This window comes from Zootoca vivipara, chromosome Z, assembly GCF_963506605.1.
Source record: "Zootoca vivipara chromosome Z, rZooViv1.1, whole genome shotgun sequence".
Taxonomy (NCBI): domain Eukaryota; kingdom Metazoa; phylum Chordata; class Lepidosauria; order Squamata; family Lacertidae; genus Zootoca; species Zootoca vivipara.
In genome coordinates this window covers 7,580,866-7,596,730 of record NC_083294.1, presented here as the reverse complement: position 1 = coordinate 7,596,730, position 15,865 = coordinate 7,580,866, and the positions used below count along the sequence as shown (strand labels likewise).

Genomic DNA, 15,865 nt, shown 5'->3' with positions numbered 1-15,865 from the left:
AGGGGTGGTGGTGGTGGGGGGTATCTATGGACCACCATGTGTTGTTGAACTCCCATAATCTTTATTTATCAATACACACACACTGCTATTCATAAAATCCAGGTGGTTTACAACAATCATCCCTGTCCATTGGCTTTGCTGCCTGGGCCTTATGAGTCCCAACAGTAGCTGTCTGGGATACAGGATCCTCCTCCCCTGTAAGAGAGACTCAGCCCAAACTCTACTACTGATTTCGTCCTGATTGCAATGGAAGCATTTTTAATCCCCCCTTAGGATGGGCAGGTGAACCTTGAAACAGCCGACCTGTTTGCTTGGCATTCATCCTGCTCCGTGTGCTAGGTGGTGTGCCATCACCACCCGTTTGTTGAGCATTCATTCTGTTTGGTTTGTGGAGGCGCTAGAATGCAGCAAATGTGATTACCTTGCTTTACGATGCCTTTCCCATTCTTTCCTTAGCTCAGAAAGTTCATTTTTGGTTGGGCTGGGGCAGGGCGGGGAAGACAAGTGGGCTTGCTATACAAGAGCATCAGATCACCTTTGATGGCTCGCCCTCAGTTTGCCAGTTTGTGATTGAATCCCAGCCAAAAGTAGCAACAGTCTGGAATGATCCACAGAGGTATGTACTGAACGTGCTTAAGCAGTTTTGGGGGGAAGAAAATGTAGTTTTCACATGCAGGAACAACCTGAGCCCCCCCCCTCCCCACCTAATTTGAAGACCATAAAGCAACTTCTGAAATCTGATGTGTTAAGTAAAATATTTTATTTGACATTCATATTTCATAGCACATTCATTTTTAATTTAGGGGGTGCCTCCAAGTTAAAGCAAAATGCCGCACAAACGTTTTTCCTTAGTTCAGCAGCTGGAGCCATAATGGCTCCCTCTAGTTGTGTTGGACAACAGCGCCCACAATCTCTGATCACTGATCATGTTGACGGGGGTCATGTTGACAATATCCAGAAGGCACCACATAGGCTATCCTTGCTAAACACCCTGTGTACATTTTCCTCCCAACACAGTATTCCAGGTGTGGTCTGACCAAAGCAGAATAAAGTACTGTTACTATGGCCTGACTATGTATAAGGCAGCTAGCTCCCTGTCCCCCAAGCATTGACCAGACCCAGTCCCGCAATGCATTAGTGAGGCTAACATTTGATTCCCCCCTCTTTACAGCCTCACCATGTGGTGCTGAGTCCCTTATGTTAATTATGCAGAGTCTTCCCTTTTGTGCCCTGAATCCAATACCCCCACCCCAGAAAATAAAAGAATGTAAGAGCTCTATTGGTCAAAACCAAAGGCTTTACATATAGTCTGGACAAAATAAGAGCAGCTGGGTCAGACCAATGGCCCAAATACTCTGGTATCCTGTTCTGACCGTGGCCAACCAGACACTTCCATTGGAAGCCCTTAAGCAGAACCCGAACACCAGAGCCCTCTCCCCTCCTGTGGTTTCCAGCAACTGGGATTCAGAAGCAAATTGCCTGTGGCTGTGGCAGTGGGCAACCAGTTGGCTATGGGAATCCCATGGCTCTCTCCCATTAACAATCCTCAGCAACTGGGATTCAGAGGGGTGTTGGAGGGGTAGGACCTAGTCATCAGAAGTGGCAGCCACCTGAAACATTATCCTCTTGTGAATTTGCCCAGCTGCCCTTTATTGCTGCCCACTTTGGTGGCTGTAGCAGTAATGCATACCATAGCTTGCTGACTTATGTGCTGTGTGAAGAAGCACTTCCCTCCTGAATGCTAGAGTCTCCCACCCTTCTGAGTTATTGGATGGCCCCAGTTCTAGGTTTATGAGAAGTGGGGGGAACACTTTTTCTAATCCCCTTTCCTCCCATTATGTATAATTTTACATATCTCCACCATTGCCCCCCTACACTAAAAAGCCCCCAAGAGAATGCAACCGAATAGCAGGGCATGTGCTTTGAATGAAGTTGGCATGGCTTCCATCCCCTCAGAGGACAGAGCATAGCAGTGTTTTATAATAATAATAGTAATTTATTATTTATACCCCGCCCATCTGGCTGAGTCTCCCCAGCAACTCTGGGCAGCTGGTTGGTAAAGTTGCCCCGCCCACCTCACTTTCAAGAGTTGCTGCCAGTCAGAGTGGACAGTGCAAGGCCCAGCTGACGAGTGGTTACATATCCTGAGGGTAGAAAGCAAAACATCTCAGTTCTAGCTATTGAGCATTTGTTCCAAGGCACGTAGTAAAGGCACTTACAAATAAATTCCAGTGAAAGAACAAAAAGGTAGAAGGTTTAAAAATGCCCTGCCTGTGGAGGTCAGAGGATGGGAGAAATATTGGGGAGCAGGGGAAAGTATCTTGGAACTACAACAGGGTGACTCCTGTTTACCCAGTTCAGTATCCAAGCACCACAGATCCTTTCCCAATGTAGGAGTCTCCAGTTAATCAGCACTCTTAAACCATCTTCCTGTGCTGATGCCAGCGCTGCTATCTGGGACTGAGCAGCGGGTATGCTATGTAGTAGCCAATGGCAGAGCCTGCAATCACTCCCAGGAAGATCCACACGTTGTAAGACATCACAGCCAGCATCACCAGGTAACCGAGGACTACTTGGACCACATGGAGCAGGGTCTGGACGACATGCCACGAAAACCAACTTTTCCAAAAGGAAAGAGAAACAAATGTCAGGGTTTATCTACACTTCACTTTCCTTGTGGGTGGCGCTGTGGGTTAAACCACAGAGCCTAGGGCTTGCCGATCAGAAGGTCGGCGGTTCGAATCCCCGCGACGGGGTGAGCTCCCGTTACTCGGTCCCTGCTCCTGCCAATCTAGCAGTTTGAAAGCACATCAAAGTGCAAGTAGATCAATAGGTACCGCAACAGCGGAAAGGTAAATGGCGTTTCCTTGCGCTGCTCTGGTTTGCCAGAAGCGGCTTAGTCATGCTGGCCACATGACCTGGAAGCTGTATGCCAGCTCCCTCGGCCAATAATGTGAGATGAGCGTCGCAACCCCAGAGTCAGTCACGACTGGACCTAATGGTCAGGGGTCCCTTTACCTTTACTTCAACTTTCCTCCATGATTTCCAGGCACAGTCTGCACTTTGAAGTTCTGTGTCTGAATGCACTTTCTCCGCCCCCACCCCTCCAGAGCTTTCCCCATGAAAACCCACCCTTTAAAGCGGAATCAGAGCAAACCTCAATACAGGTTTTCTGCAGATTGCTGTTAGCTTCCCCACCCCACCCCACCCCATTTTTTTTACTTCTTTGGGGTGCTGCTTAGCTGTTCCAGGCCCGTGTTAATAGATGCCCTTTCTGGCTCTCTCAAGGTCTCCTGGCTGATGCTGGAGGCAATGGATGGCATTGTGTACTGCAGCACTTTCGCCTTGCCAACCTTTATGAATTCGTACAACACTGCAAGCAGCATGATCACCAGTACTGAGAGCACCATCCCTGTTGGGTAAAAAACAACAGATTTACGGTTGGAGATGGGGTGGGTGGGTGTAAAAATTTATTTGTAAACAACCATTCCCAAACATCTGTGTAACTACAGACTGCATAATTCAACTGCAGGATTCCATTTCCTGCAAACCTTATCTTTTTGGGGGAGGTTGGGTGTTTTTTTTAAGGGTGCAAACTTCTAGCCCATATGTGTGTTAAGCTTATTTCTGGAAAGGGAAAATCAAGGAGTATTCATTTTATATGCACTTTTAGCACTCCGTGGCACAGCTGAAATATTAAAATGTGATAAAGATAATAGTTTACTGATAATACAACTATTAAGAAGTAAGCATGGTAATGATATCCAAAATAGTCACATCAGCACCCGCTCATATTAAAAGATCATTCATTATTACAAATACCCTGTTTATCCAAACAACAAGAGCAGGAGGCTCAATAAGACTTCCAGAGTGAGAGGAAATGGAGGAGATTCAGGCGGCAACCCTACACCCACTTTTCTAGGAGTAAGACCCACAAAACTCAGTGGGACTTAATCACAGGTGTAGACATGTGGAGGATTACAGTGTCAAATTTCCAAGATGCAAGTGGAGCGTTGCTTTTGCTAACCATCTTTCAAACGTTTTCACATACCTGTTTTTAATCAACAATTTTAAGGTTCTAGTTTCTATTTCTGTAAACAATTCAAATAATAATAATAATAAAGCTGGCTTTGACTGCCAAACCCCAATGGTCTCTGTTATGAGACTTTTCCCTATCACTGCTTTCCAGTATATTAATTCCCACAAACTACCAGACCACTGCTATGGGTTGTTGGTGTTTTCACTGCTCATCTGTAGGGAGCTAGATTTGATCTCAAGAAACCTACTAGAGCCTCAACAATTAATATCCTTGTCCAAGAGGCATGTGCTCTGTGTGTGTGTGTGTGTGTGTGTGTGTTCATGTAAATTACCTAATTCACTCATATGCCTGTCTCTATCCTCCCTTAACGCTGTGTCTGTATGCTTTTTAGCTGTTTTTTAACTGTCGTGCGTAAAAACAGGGAGGGGGGTCCTTAAACTTTTATTTGGGAAGGTGGGGTGAAGGTTGAGTCTCTTCCAGACCTATTCTACCTTTCACATACCGGTATATCCAACCTTCCCTGGTTTAGCATCCAGATAACCTTCCACAAAGTCCAGCATGGTCAGTAGTCAGAAATTGTGGGATTTGTAGTTCAGCATCATTTGGAAAGCAGCAGCTTCCCACCCCTGGCATGGAGGAAGTTCTCCTTAACCACCTTCTCTGCCCCTGAAGGGAGCTGTAGTTCTCACGGGCTCCCCATTCTTTTGCCACACCATGCATGACAGAGACTAGACTGGAAAGTAAGCTATCTTATACCATGTCACACCAATGGTCCATGTAGTTAGGTAATGTCTCTCCCAGCTCTACCTGGAGATGCTGGGGATTGAACCCATAACCACCTACACGCAAAGCAGATGCTCTGCCACTGAGCTACAGCTGAGATATTATAGACAATTGGTCTTCTGTGGGCTTTTCCACACTTACCTTTCCACTGCTCTTTCCATGCACAGCAGAGTATTAAAACTCCGTGTCCAAGTGCCCCCCTTTTTTGCTCCAGAGCTTTCCCTCCAAAAACCCACTCTTTATAAACAAACAGCAATCTGTGGGAAAGCAGAATTGCCCTTTGCTCCAATTGAGCACTAAAGAGTAGGTTTTTTGCAGGGAAAGCTCTAGGGCAAAGAAAGAGTGCTCACACACAAGAATTTTAAAGTGCAAGCCTGCACCTGGAAAGAGGGAGGTAAAAACTAAGTATGGGTAAATCCTGTGTTAGTTTGACTTCTGCCTTTTGGCCCTCAAAACTATTATGAAGCCAAGCATTCTGAGGAGTCAGTTGCCCAGGGAAGCCTTATGCATGGCACAGAGCAAGCTTTGTCATCTTTGATTCTGAGGCTAAGGTTTCATATAATCTTCCCTCATCCTCAAGACCTTTCTTGTTTGCCTCAGCAGCTCATATTTACTTAAGAGATAAGGCTGTTTTCTTACCTGCTGGGGTGTGTGTTTTCCAGAAGTCAAAAAGAAGGACCACTTTGTCCGAGAAATAGAAAAACATCTGTAGAAGATGGATGGGAAGGAGGAAGAATTAATGAAGAGGAAACATTGGCAAGGTTTCTGGGACTAGCTATGGACCAAGGGTGGGTGAATCTGCCAATCTCAATCTCCTCCCAATTCAATCCACTAATTTCTCCTCTACCTGCAGAATTAAAGGTCAATGTCAATTTCTCACTTATCTGGTCTTACTTTCAGTTCTCCACATTTCCACGTCAGTATGCAATTCTTTTTTTAAGTGCTCATGATAATTCACCAACATGTTAGTGCAAACTTCTCCTGATACACTTTTTTGGGGCATATTATTTTCACACACACACATTTATGCACAATTTACCCTAGTATATGTAAAGTAGCCCCACTAGCTTCTGGTTGATAGGCCTGTTTAATAAGCCAGAGCTCCAAATCTAATTACCTAAATCCAGTACGCGACTGTACCTAGAATCATAGAATCCTAGAGTTGGAAGAGACCACAAGGGCCATCCAGTCCAACCCCCTGCCAAGCAGGAAACACCATCAAAGCATTCTTTACATATGCCTGTCAAGCCTCTGCTTAAAGACCTCCAAAGAAGGAGACTCCACCACACTCCTTGGTAGCAAATTCCACTGCCGAACAGCTCTTACTGTCAGGAAGTTCTTCCTAATGTTTAGGTGGAATCTTCTTTCCTATAGTTTGAATCCATTGCTCCATGTCCGCTTCTCTGGAGCAGCAGAAAACAACCTTTCTCCCTCCTCTATATGACATCCTTTTATATATTTGAACATGGCTATCATATCACCCCTTAACCTTCTCTTCTCCAGGCTAAACATACGCAGCTCCATAAGCCGTTCCTCATAAGGCATCGTTTCCAGGCCTTTGACCATTTTCGTTGCCCTCTTCTGGACACGTTCCAGCTTGTCAGTATCCTCCTTGAACTGTGGTGCCCAGAACTGGACACAGTATTCCAGGTGAGGTCTGACCAGAGCAGAATACAGTGGTACTATTACTTCCCTAGATCTAGATGTTATACTCCTATTGATGCAGCCCAGAATTGCATTGGCTTTTTTTAGCTGCAGACCCTAATGGTCAAGGGTACCTTTACCTTTACCTTTTTAAATCCAGGGCAGGCTTATGCAAGATCTTGAATAGCCTCCACAAATCTGGTGTCCTGCCAATGGTTTTGAAATACACATCCCATCAGCCCCAGCAAGCACGACTGTTCATTGCTGGAACTGATGGAGGTGTAGTCGAACAGATCTGGAAGGAAACATGTTGACGCAAATTGATCCATTGGGACTGGTAGGGCAGAAAGCAAGGAGCCCAACAGCAGGTAGCGCTAGGGCCAGTGAGAGGTGGTGCCAACTAATTCTAGTGCTTCCCCATCCTCCTCCTTGCTGAAGTCCTACAAAGGCAACACCAGGACTAAAAGTGCATTCAGACGTGAGGAACAGTGTGTTAGTTCTCCTGTCCCATTTTCTGACCTTCCTTTCAAACTGCAGTAGTACCTGTGGTGTTACCGGGGGGGGGGGTGGATGTTGACTGATATACCAGCATGCCATGTTAAATTCAATTCACACCAGCAGGCACAGTGTGGCACAACATCTAACATAATTGGACAGCATTGCCACACCCGAACTTTCCCCCTGTGAAAATGGCAGGAATGAACTGCATGCTAGGTTGCTGCCCCAATTTTTTTTACTTCCCCCTACAGCACATGCATAAACCGCCATCTTGACCGCTGGACCCGCTCTCGGTGTCACCTGCTCCATTTGCCGGAGCCTGTCTTCGCATGCAAGGGAAGCCCCTCACTCACTGAGGGTTTGAGACCCATCAGCTACCCTCGCCTAGTTTAGCTGAGAGTATTGACTTCCGGTCTGCCGTGCTGGTATGGAGGCGCAGAGACCTTGAGCTCCGAGGTCTCTGGCATCACGGAGGGGGGGAATCATAAAATGGACCACCTTCGACTGCCTACTTTCATGGGACTCTCTCGTGGAAGGAGGGGGTGTGTGGAGGCAGGATTGGAAGAAGGTGGATATTGGTTATGTATGTTCTGTTTTATATCCTTTTTTTCTCTTTAATGCAAAAAATTCAATAAAAATTATTATTATTATATATATATAATAGTTTAGCCGAGAGTATTTGTACAGTACCTGGTTTATTGAGAGTATTTGTACCCTGCTGTTCAGCCAGAAAGGCTCCCAGAGCAGCTTACACACAATCAAAACAAGGCAGTTCTTACCCACAAGGCTTACACCCACAAGGGAAAAGGGAAGGGAAGGAAGAGGAAAAACAAAACTCAGGCACAAGTTTCTAAATCGTTGTTCCTATATTGAACAGGAGTGGGAGGAGGTGCCTGGTGGAGCTCTGACAAAGTTGATGAAATGAGCCCTGCTTCCCATCGCTCCTGGTCTGGTGGAATGGCAGCTGAGGTGAGAGGAGGCCTGATGGACATGGCCTGTCATAGCAGAGCTGGTGTCTGCTTCCCAGCTCTCCCATGGCTCTGTAGTCATTCACTATTTTACTCTACTGAGGTGTGGCTGGTACAGATAGGAGCTAGAGCTAAAGACGTTTTAGGGTTAGGAGCTTGGTGGAATAATTAACAATAACAACAACAACAACAATTTATTATTTGTACCCCGCCCATCTGGCTGGGTCTCCCCAGCCACTCTGGGCAGCTTCCAACAAAGATTAAAAATACATTAAAATGTCACGCATTTAAAACTTCCCCAAACAGGGCTGCCTTCAGATATCTTCTAAATGTCAGGTAGTTGTTTATCTCTTTTGACATCTGGTGGGAGGGCATTACACAGGGCAGGTGCGACTCCCGAGAAAGCCCTCTGCCTGGTTCCTTGTAACTTGGCTTCTCGCAACGAGGGAACCGCCAGAAGGCCCTCGGCACTGGACCTCAGTGTCCGGGCAGAACCATGGGGGTGGAGATGCTCCTTCAGGTATACTGAGGCGAGGCCATTTAGGGCTTTAAATGTCAGCACCAACACTTTGAACTGTGCTCAGAAACGTACTGGGAGCCAATGTAGGCTCTGAATCCAGAAGTTCCTAGTTTGATCCCTGGAACCTCCAGATGACCAGTCAGTCACAGACCTTGTGTGTGTGTGTGTGTGTGTGTGTGTGTGTGTGTGTGTGTGTGTGTAATTTACCACAGGTGTCAGGGTGACTCAACCAGTAACACAGGCTATATTTTACAACTTGTACCACTGGTTTGATTCTGTACAAGGAAGTTCTTTATCATGTGCCATTTTCACCATCCCAACCTATGATTATCTGTCATCTTATTCCAACTAATTGTTGGGCCTCTGTTTTGCTTATTAAAGCGGAAGCTCTATTATGGTATGGTCAAAAACAGGGTAAGCGTCTTTGCAAATCCCTCATTCACAGGGTAAGTGAACTCTGAGCAGCACCAATTTCTTGGTGCCAAATTCCACACCTGTGTCGGATCTTCGAACAGAAATTGTTCAGTTCAAGTTGAATCTCTCTTGAAACATGCAAAACTGAGAATGTGAAAGGAGAACCAAAACTGTATTATGGAAAAGCTGATTTCTTAAGAGGCAGAGGGTCAGTTGCAAAAGCCTATGGAGTGGATGGAGCATTTCGGCCCCATCCCTGCCCAAGTTCTGGAGAGCCACTGCCAGCCAGAGAAGAAAATAGGTTAGATCAGTGTTCTTCAACCTTAGGTCCTCAGATGTCTCTGGATTCCAGCTCCCATAACCCTTGACCACTGAGCTTGCTGGCTGGCTGGGGGTGTCATGGGAGATGGGGTCCAAAAACATTTATAATAATATTAATAATAATAATAATAATAATTTATTATTTCTACCCGCCCATCTGGGTGGCTTTAGAGGGCCACAGGCTCCCCACCCTTGCATAATTTATTATTATCAATAACTATGATTGTGTTTCTATCACATTCTTCCTCCCATAAGAGTCCAGGGCAGTTCACATCATTAAAGAAGTATATTCACAATAATTAAAGCATAAAAGGATGTCATATAGAGGAGGGAGAAAAGTTGTTTTCTGCTGCTCCAGAGAAGTAGACACGGAGCAATGGATTCAAACTACAAGAAAGAAAATTCCACCTAAACATTAGGAAGAACTTCCTGACAGTAAGAGCTGTTCAGCAGTGGAATTTGCTGCCAAGGAGTGTGGTGGAGTCTCCTTCTTTGGAGGTCTTTAAGTGGAGGCTTGACGGCCATATGTCAGGAATGTTTTGATGGTGTTTCCTGCTTGGCAGGGGGTTGGACTGGATGGCCCTTGTGGTCTCTTCCAACTATGATTCTATTCAAAACTACATCTCTTAAAAGCCACTTTAAGGCAGTTTCTCGTAATTTTTCAACTAAATTAAAATAAACCTAATCTTCTTTGCATGCAGAAGGTCCCAGGCTCAAACCCTGTCTTCTCCAGGTAGCACTCGAAAAACTCCTGTCTGAAACCCAGGGGAGTTGCTGCTTGCCAGTGTCAACAATACTGAGGTTTTAAACGCTCAACCTAAAGCAATAAGCTGAACATACACTGTCTGACAAAGAAACTCCAATGGGAAGTGAGAAGAAATTCACACAAGACTGGGCATGTCTAGGTGGCACATCACAATTATTGGATTGCTGTTAATGAGAGAGGAGATGGAGGCGGAAACAGAACCAGGATTGAGTCTTTCATTGCAAAAGAGCTTGGGAAGAAAGCCGTGGTTTCTAATCAGTGGGATAATCGGGTAAACACTTCTAGCAGATCACATGAAGGGAGAACAGAGAACTGGAGAATTTCCTATGTTTCACTAATTCCTGAGGAACATAGGAAGCTGCCAGACCACTGCTCTACCTAGTTCAGCAGTGTTTACCAACCCTGGGTCTCCAGCTGTTTTTGGACTACAATTCCCATCATACCTGACCACTGGTCTTGCTAGCTAAGGATGACGGGTGTTGTAGACCAACAACAGCTTGGGACCCAAGGTTGAGAAACACTAGACTACACTGACCGGCAGTGATTCTCCAGGCTTTCAAGGCTGGAAGTCTCTCCCAGCCCTGCCTGGAGACACTCGGAATTGAACCAAGGGTCATTCCGCATGAGAATCAGATCTACATTCTCTTATGGTCAGTGAGGGGTATGGCCTCAGCTGAGGCTGAGGCCTAGAACGAGTCCCAAATGTCCGTTAAAGAACACTGGAGGGAGACACTTGGCCCTTGGGGCTGTTTTCTCCCTTCCCTGGCATATTTACAAGGATACCCAAAGTCTTGTTTACCACTCTGGTGAACTGGTAAAAGCTGAATTTGGATAGCAGCTACTGAGACTCTGCTATAAAAAAAGGCAGCTCCGAGTTTTAAATTGGTGTGGCGCTTCTTTACTACAGATAGAGGCCCTAAACCACGAATCCTCTGTAGTGTTCTTTTTCCAAGTGCCTCTGTCCATCTCATGAGGAAATATTTGCCATAATTTTGGAAACCTTAAGAGTTCACCTGTCCCCCACCACCTCCACGTGTACATGGTTGACATCAAATGGCATAAGGATTCAACACTTGCAACCCGAATGTCAGAAATAGAAGGAATGATTTGCAACAGTAAGATATGAACCATTAGAACGGCATTGCTTTCAAGTACAACAGGAGAGTTAGACAGGTGTTTAACTGAGCAATCCTATTGCACTCTTATTTGAGAGCTACTTTAGGGATGGGCAAATATGCAAGTTTCTTATTTTTCCAATGTCAGGTTCACTTCTTCACGTTTTTACATCACTCTACCATTTTTTATTTTTTATTCAGTTTTAAAAAGGCCTCTTTAAAATACAACAGAATTTGAGTGCAAATGTCCCCATATAGAGAGAGAGCCAAATATACATATTTTTGCAAACCGAGTAGGCCCCCAACACAGATATTAATATAGGCACGTACACTCTGTCTTGGTATATGCAGTTTCGTACCTGTTACAAGGCTAGGGAAAGGCCTTACAAAATTCGTAGAAGTTCAAATTTTGACAGTGGCGCTGTTTCAGTTTGTGACGTGTATTGTTTTGGAAAGCACAAATTAAACCATCTATGGCTTTTAAACTGTGTGTGAGAGGGTAATTGTTTTTGTTTGTTACTACCGGTATGTTGCGTATTTTGGTGCTTTTATATTGTAAAATGCCCTGTGATTCTCAGATGAAGGTGGTATGGAAATTTAATTATTATTATTAATAATAATAATACAGTGATGCCTTGCAAGACGAATTTATTTCATTCCGCGAAAAATTTGTCTTGCGAATCACAGTTTCCCATAGGAATGCATTGAAATTTCTTTTCCTTTTTTTGCCCATAGGAACGCATTAATTAAATTTCAATGCATTCCTATCGGAAACTGCGATTCGAAAGATTAATTTTTCGCAAAACGAATTCGTCTTGCGAGTCACCATCAGATTGCAAGACGCATTCGTCTTGCGAAAAATTCGTCTTGCAGGGCATTCGTCTTGGGAGGTACCACTGTAAATTAGTCAGGCTTGTGAACGGAATCAGATTTCTCCATCCATCCCTACAATGAATGCAGTGGGACTTCTGAGAAAATAGGAATAGGACTCTTTCACATTGAAATCAAGGGGGCTTAAAAGGACTTTGCCTTGACTGGCTTGTTCTCATAGTGTTTACGCTGGGGACTACAATAAATATCAGAGTCCTCTTCCATAGGAAGTTGCATCAGCCTGTTGCAGCAAATGCAAAAGAATGTGACTGGCCTATTGAGACCTACTTCCAAGTATGCATACACAGGATCGCTCTACTGAGGTGGGACAGTTTGGCACATCCTCAAGTAGGGCTTCCTGAGTAAACTGGCAGGTAGTCAGGATGCGGAAGCTGTACTGTCTAACCCACTTTCCTGGAACCAAAGAACAGCTTCCGATTATGCTGGGAAAGCCCACTGAGGAAGCATGACTCATATCACCCGACTGCCTTTTTCATGCACACACACGTTGCATTATTTTAACTAGTAAAACACTTCTTTAAAAGCCATTAGTAGGGGGACGGGATTGCAACAAGAAAATTCAGAGCCTTGTCAAATTACAGCAGAGTCACCTCCAAACCCAGTAGTGGCTGGCGCCCTCTGAGAGACAACTTTTCCTCAATTGGTGGCCTTCGGAATGACTAGGAAATACCTGGATGCAGTGGTGATTGGTGCCCATTGAGACAGATGGTGCCATAGTCAATGAGAGGCAGAGGCAACTCATTCTAGTTTTGCTCCCCCCCTCCCTGTTGAGTTCTACAAGGGCAACACTGAAACCAAGGAGCAAGCTGACTGGCAGTTCCACCCCCTGGACTGGCTGTAAGTACGGTAGGAAGGCAGGGAGTAGGAAGGCTGGCTGTGGTTGGTAGAACAGGGCTCCATTTGTCCCAATGGACCAGCCCCCATTCTCCAGCTCTCTCTTGTCCTCCACTTGCCTTTTGGGAAGACAATAGGATTGGGTTGAGACTCAGGCTGCAAATCCACACACAGCAGTCCAAGGGCCATTTCACATTGCTAAAGGCTCTTCTGTTTCTGCAGCCCATTTACCTGGTGGTAGTCCAGTTTAGGCTGGTCCAGTTGGGCACTGCCCCATCAACCCCAACTGCTCCTGCCTGTCTGCCCTTTTACTTGCAACCAGTCCAGGGGGTGGCCCTGCCTGCCAGCTTCCTCGTCCTTAGTCTCAAGTGTTGCCCTTGAAGCCAGAAAGGAGAAGGATGGCAGGGGACTAGACCATAATTAGTTGGTTCTGGCTCCACTGGTCTGAATGAGCTCCAGCAGTTGCCTGTCTTGTGCTGACCTCTGAAGCAGGAAACCCATCTATCTGGACAGGAGGTTATGGGGGTGGGGGAGGAATGAAAGTCTGTGTGGGGGCATTTTACATCCCTAGCCATACCAATTAGCTCTCAGGTACAATTTAGCAAGGACCTTTCAAACCCTAGCTTGGAGCCAGGGTACTTGAGGGATCACCTCCTCCTGTACTCTCCCAACGATCAGGAGGAGATAAGTGTCAGACCTAGGATAGAGGCATTGCTGGTGGTAACAAAGGTGGCACTGTAAGGGAGGATTTGGGGGCAGGTGCCTGCAGCCCCACTCAGCAACACAAGTAGGAAGGTTCTCAAAGCATCAGGACTCTCTCATTACATTCTGAAGTAACAGGTAGGTAGCCATGTTGGTCTGAGTCGAAGCAAAATAAAAAAATTCCTTCAGTAGCACCTTAAAGACCAACTAAGTTTTTATTTTGGTATGAGCTTTTGTGTGCATGCACACTTCTTCAGATACACTTGAAACAGAAGGGTCTGACTCTTCTGCTTCAAGTGTATCTGAAGAAGTGTGCATGCACACGAAAGCTCATACCAAAATAAAAACTTAGTTGGTCTTTAAGGTGCTACTGAAGGAATTTTTATTATTATTCTGAAGTAAGTGAAACAACACATGTCTCCATCTAAAGAGGGTCACCCTTGCAAAACCATGAAGTCCAGAGTCCGAAATTGCCTAACTATACCACTTCCAGACAGTTAGGGGGAGATTCTATAGCATAGCAGCAAATTCTGGGTGTACAATTCAGGGTGATTAGGCATGCCTGTGCAACAAACCTATTCCAGCCCACCCCACCATAATCATTTTCATAGCCTTCTATATACTATGACGTTAGATTCTTCTGAGCTGCCTGCATGGTGCATAGCCACTGGGAGAGCTGGACCAAAATTTTCTTTATATATCTAAATTTTATATTCATGCACTCTGGACCCAAGATATATCTCCCCAACCCCACTCAAGGATTTAGTGCCGGTAAGGCAAGGGCATAGCCGCAGCTCAGTGGTACAGCATCTGCTTAGAGAAGGTCCCAGATTCAGTCCCTGCCATCTCCAGGTAGGAATGGGAACAGTCCTTTTCTGAAATGAAGAGCAGCTGCCAGTCAGTGTGTGTAAACAATTGTTGTTGTTCTGGCTGTGTAAACATTAGGTGAGCTTGATGAGCAATGGTTTGACTCTGCGTGAGGCAGCTTCTGATGAAACTCGCCAAACGGTAAGAGATGTATGTACATCAAGTCATCCCAAAATCTCTCCACTCCACCCCCCCATTAGGGACAAAATAAAGCTCATTGTTTTACTGTACAAGGAACCAAACAAAACAACAGTCTGTTCCTGGTAAACAGGCAACAGATGGAGACGCTGACTCGCCCAGGGTGCAAATTAAGATCGCAATCGAAATTTCATTACGACGCTCTTAAGAGAGCTAAATAAAGGCTACTTTCTGTGCACAGTTACGTTGTACAGTAGTAAAGTAGTTGATTGTCCGGCATTTGTTTATAAAAATTGGATCAGCATCGATCTCAGCACGAACGAACACGAGCGAGGCGGGGAGAATTTGTCACTTCACTGTCCACAAACTTTAGTTTTTTTTAAAAAACAAACTCTGCATTTTAATAAGTAAATTAAATAGACACCCTCTACAGTTTTGAAACAGACTTGCCTGCATCATCTTGCTGCAGTATTTTCTTCACCTCTTCGTTTTTTCCTCCGGCAGAAGCAGCAGGCGAGTTGCCGTCTGTGTGCAATTAAGTTCGTTCCACTTGATCAGGTTCCTCCTAAATTCAATCCCTCAGTAAAAGATAATGTATTTAGTGAGGAGTCACGTGGGCGAGGGCGCGGAGCATCCTGGGAATTGCAGTCTTATGATTCTGGTTTATTTCCTCTCCCGTCTTCCTCCCCAGTCCCACCCCAGAATAAATGTTATCTTTCGATTTAGATAAGCGACACATTGCAAACCCTTGATTGACTGCATGCATCGCTTTGTGCTTACTCTAGAGTAAGTGGAGAGTAGGAGTTAAGCTCTCACCCATATTTAAGCAGCTCTTCAGGGCGATTCCAAAAAAGATTGCAATAATACTGCGAATCATAAATGTAAATCTAGGTCAGGTAGTCCTAAGGCTCTTTGCAACGATACCGTTTACCTCGGTTCATAGTTGTAGTTCCCTATTTTTAGAGAAGGGAGAGAGGGAGGGAGAGATTGTACACTTTCAAACTACACCTCCCAGAATGCTTTGCTCGGCAAGCCCGGATGCAACAGCTGTAACAGCTGGTGGGGACGCTGAGGGAAGCACTTCTATTCCTGCAATCGAAGAGGGCCTCCCTGCGATTATCTTATTCGGCTAGGCACAATATTAGTTCTATATTTATTTTATCTTACCATTTATAAGCCGCCTTTTAGGCCACCTACCCTCACAAGGCTCCATACATGCACCCCTCGAATAACAAATATTTCAGTATCATCCTATTTATTATACCATCTTAAGCGTAATCAAAACCAAATACCAGAAACAAAACCACCATACTAAGCAACCTGTCGTTCTATTTACAACCAGTAATCTTTTAAATCTTTATAGCC

At 45.1% G+C, this 15,865-nt stretch overlaps 1 protein-coding gene across 1 annotated transcript; it reads right to left on the bottom strand.

Annotated features, from left to right (window-relative positions):
• Positions 1 to 739: 739 nt before the first annotated feature.
• SLC31A2 (solute carrier family 31 member 2) lies at positions 740 to 15,092 on the bottom strand. Its single transcript, XM_035112813.2, has 4 exons — positions 14,951 to 15,092; positions 5,462 to 5,528; positions 3,223 to 3,412; positions 740 to 2,619 (listed from the first exon to the last, which is right to left on the bottom strand). Exons 1-4 carry the CDS (start codon positions 14,957 to 14,959, stop codon positions 2,451 to 2,453), a joined length of 435 nt encoding a protein of 144 aa, XP_034968704.1. The 5' UTR covers positions 14,960 to 15,092; the 3' UTR covers positions 740 to 2,450.
• Positions 15,093 to 15,865: the final 773 nt, after the last annotated feature.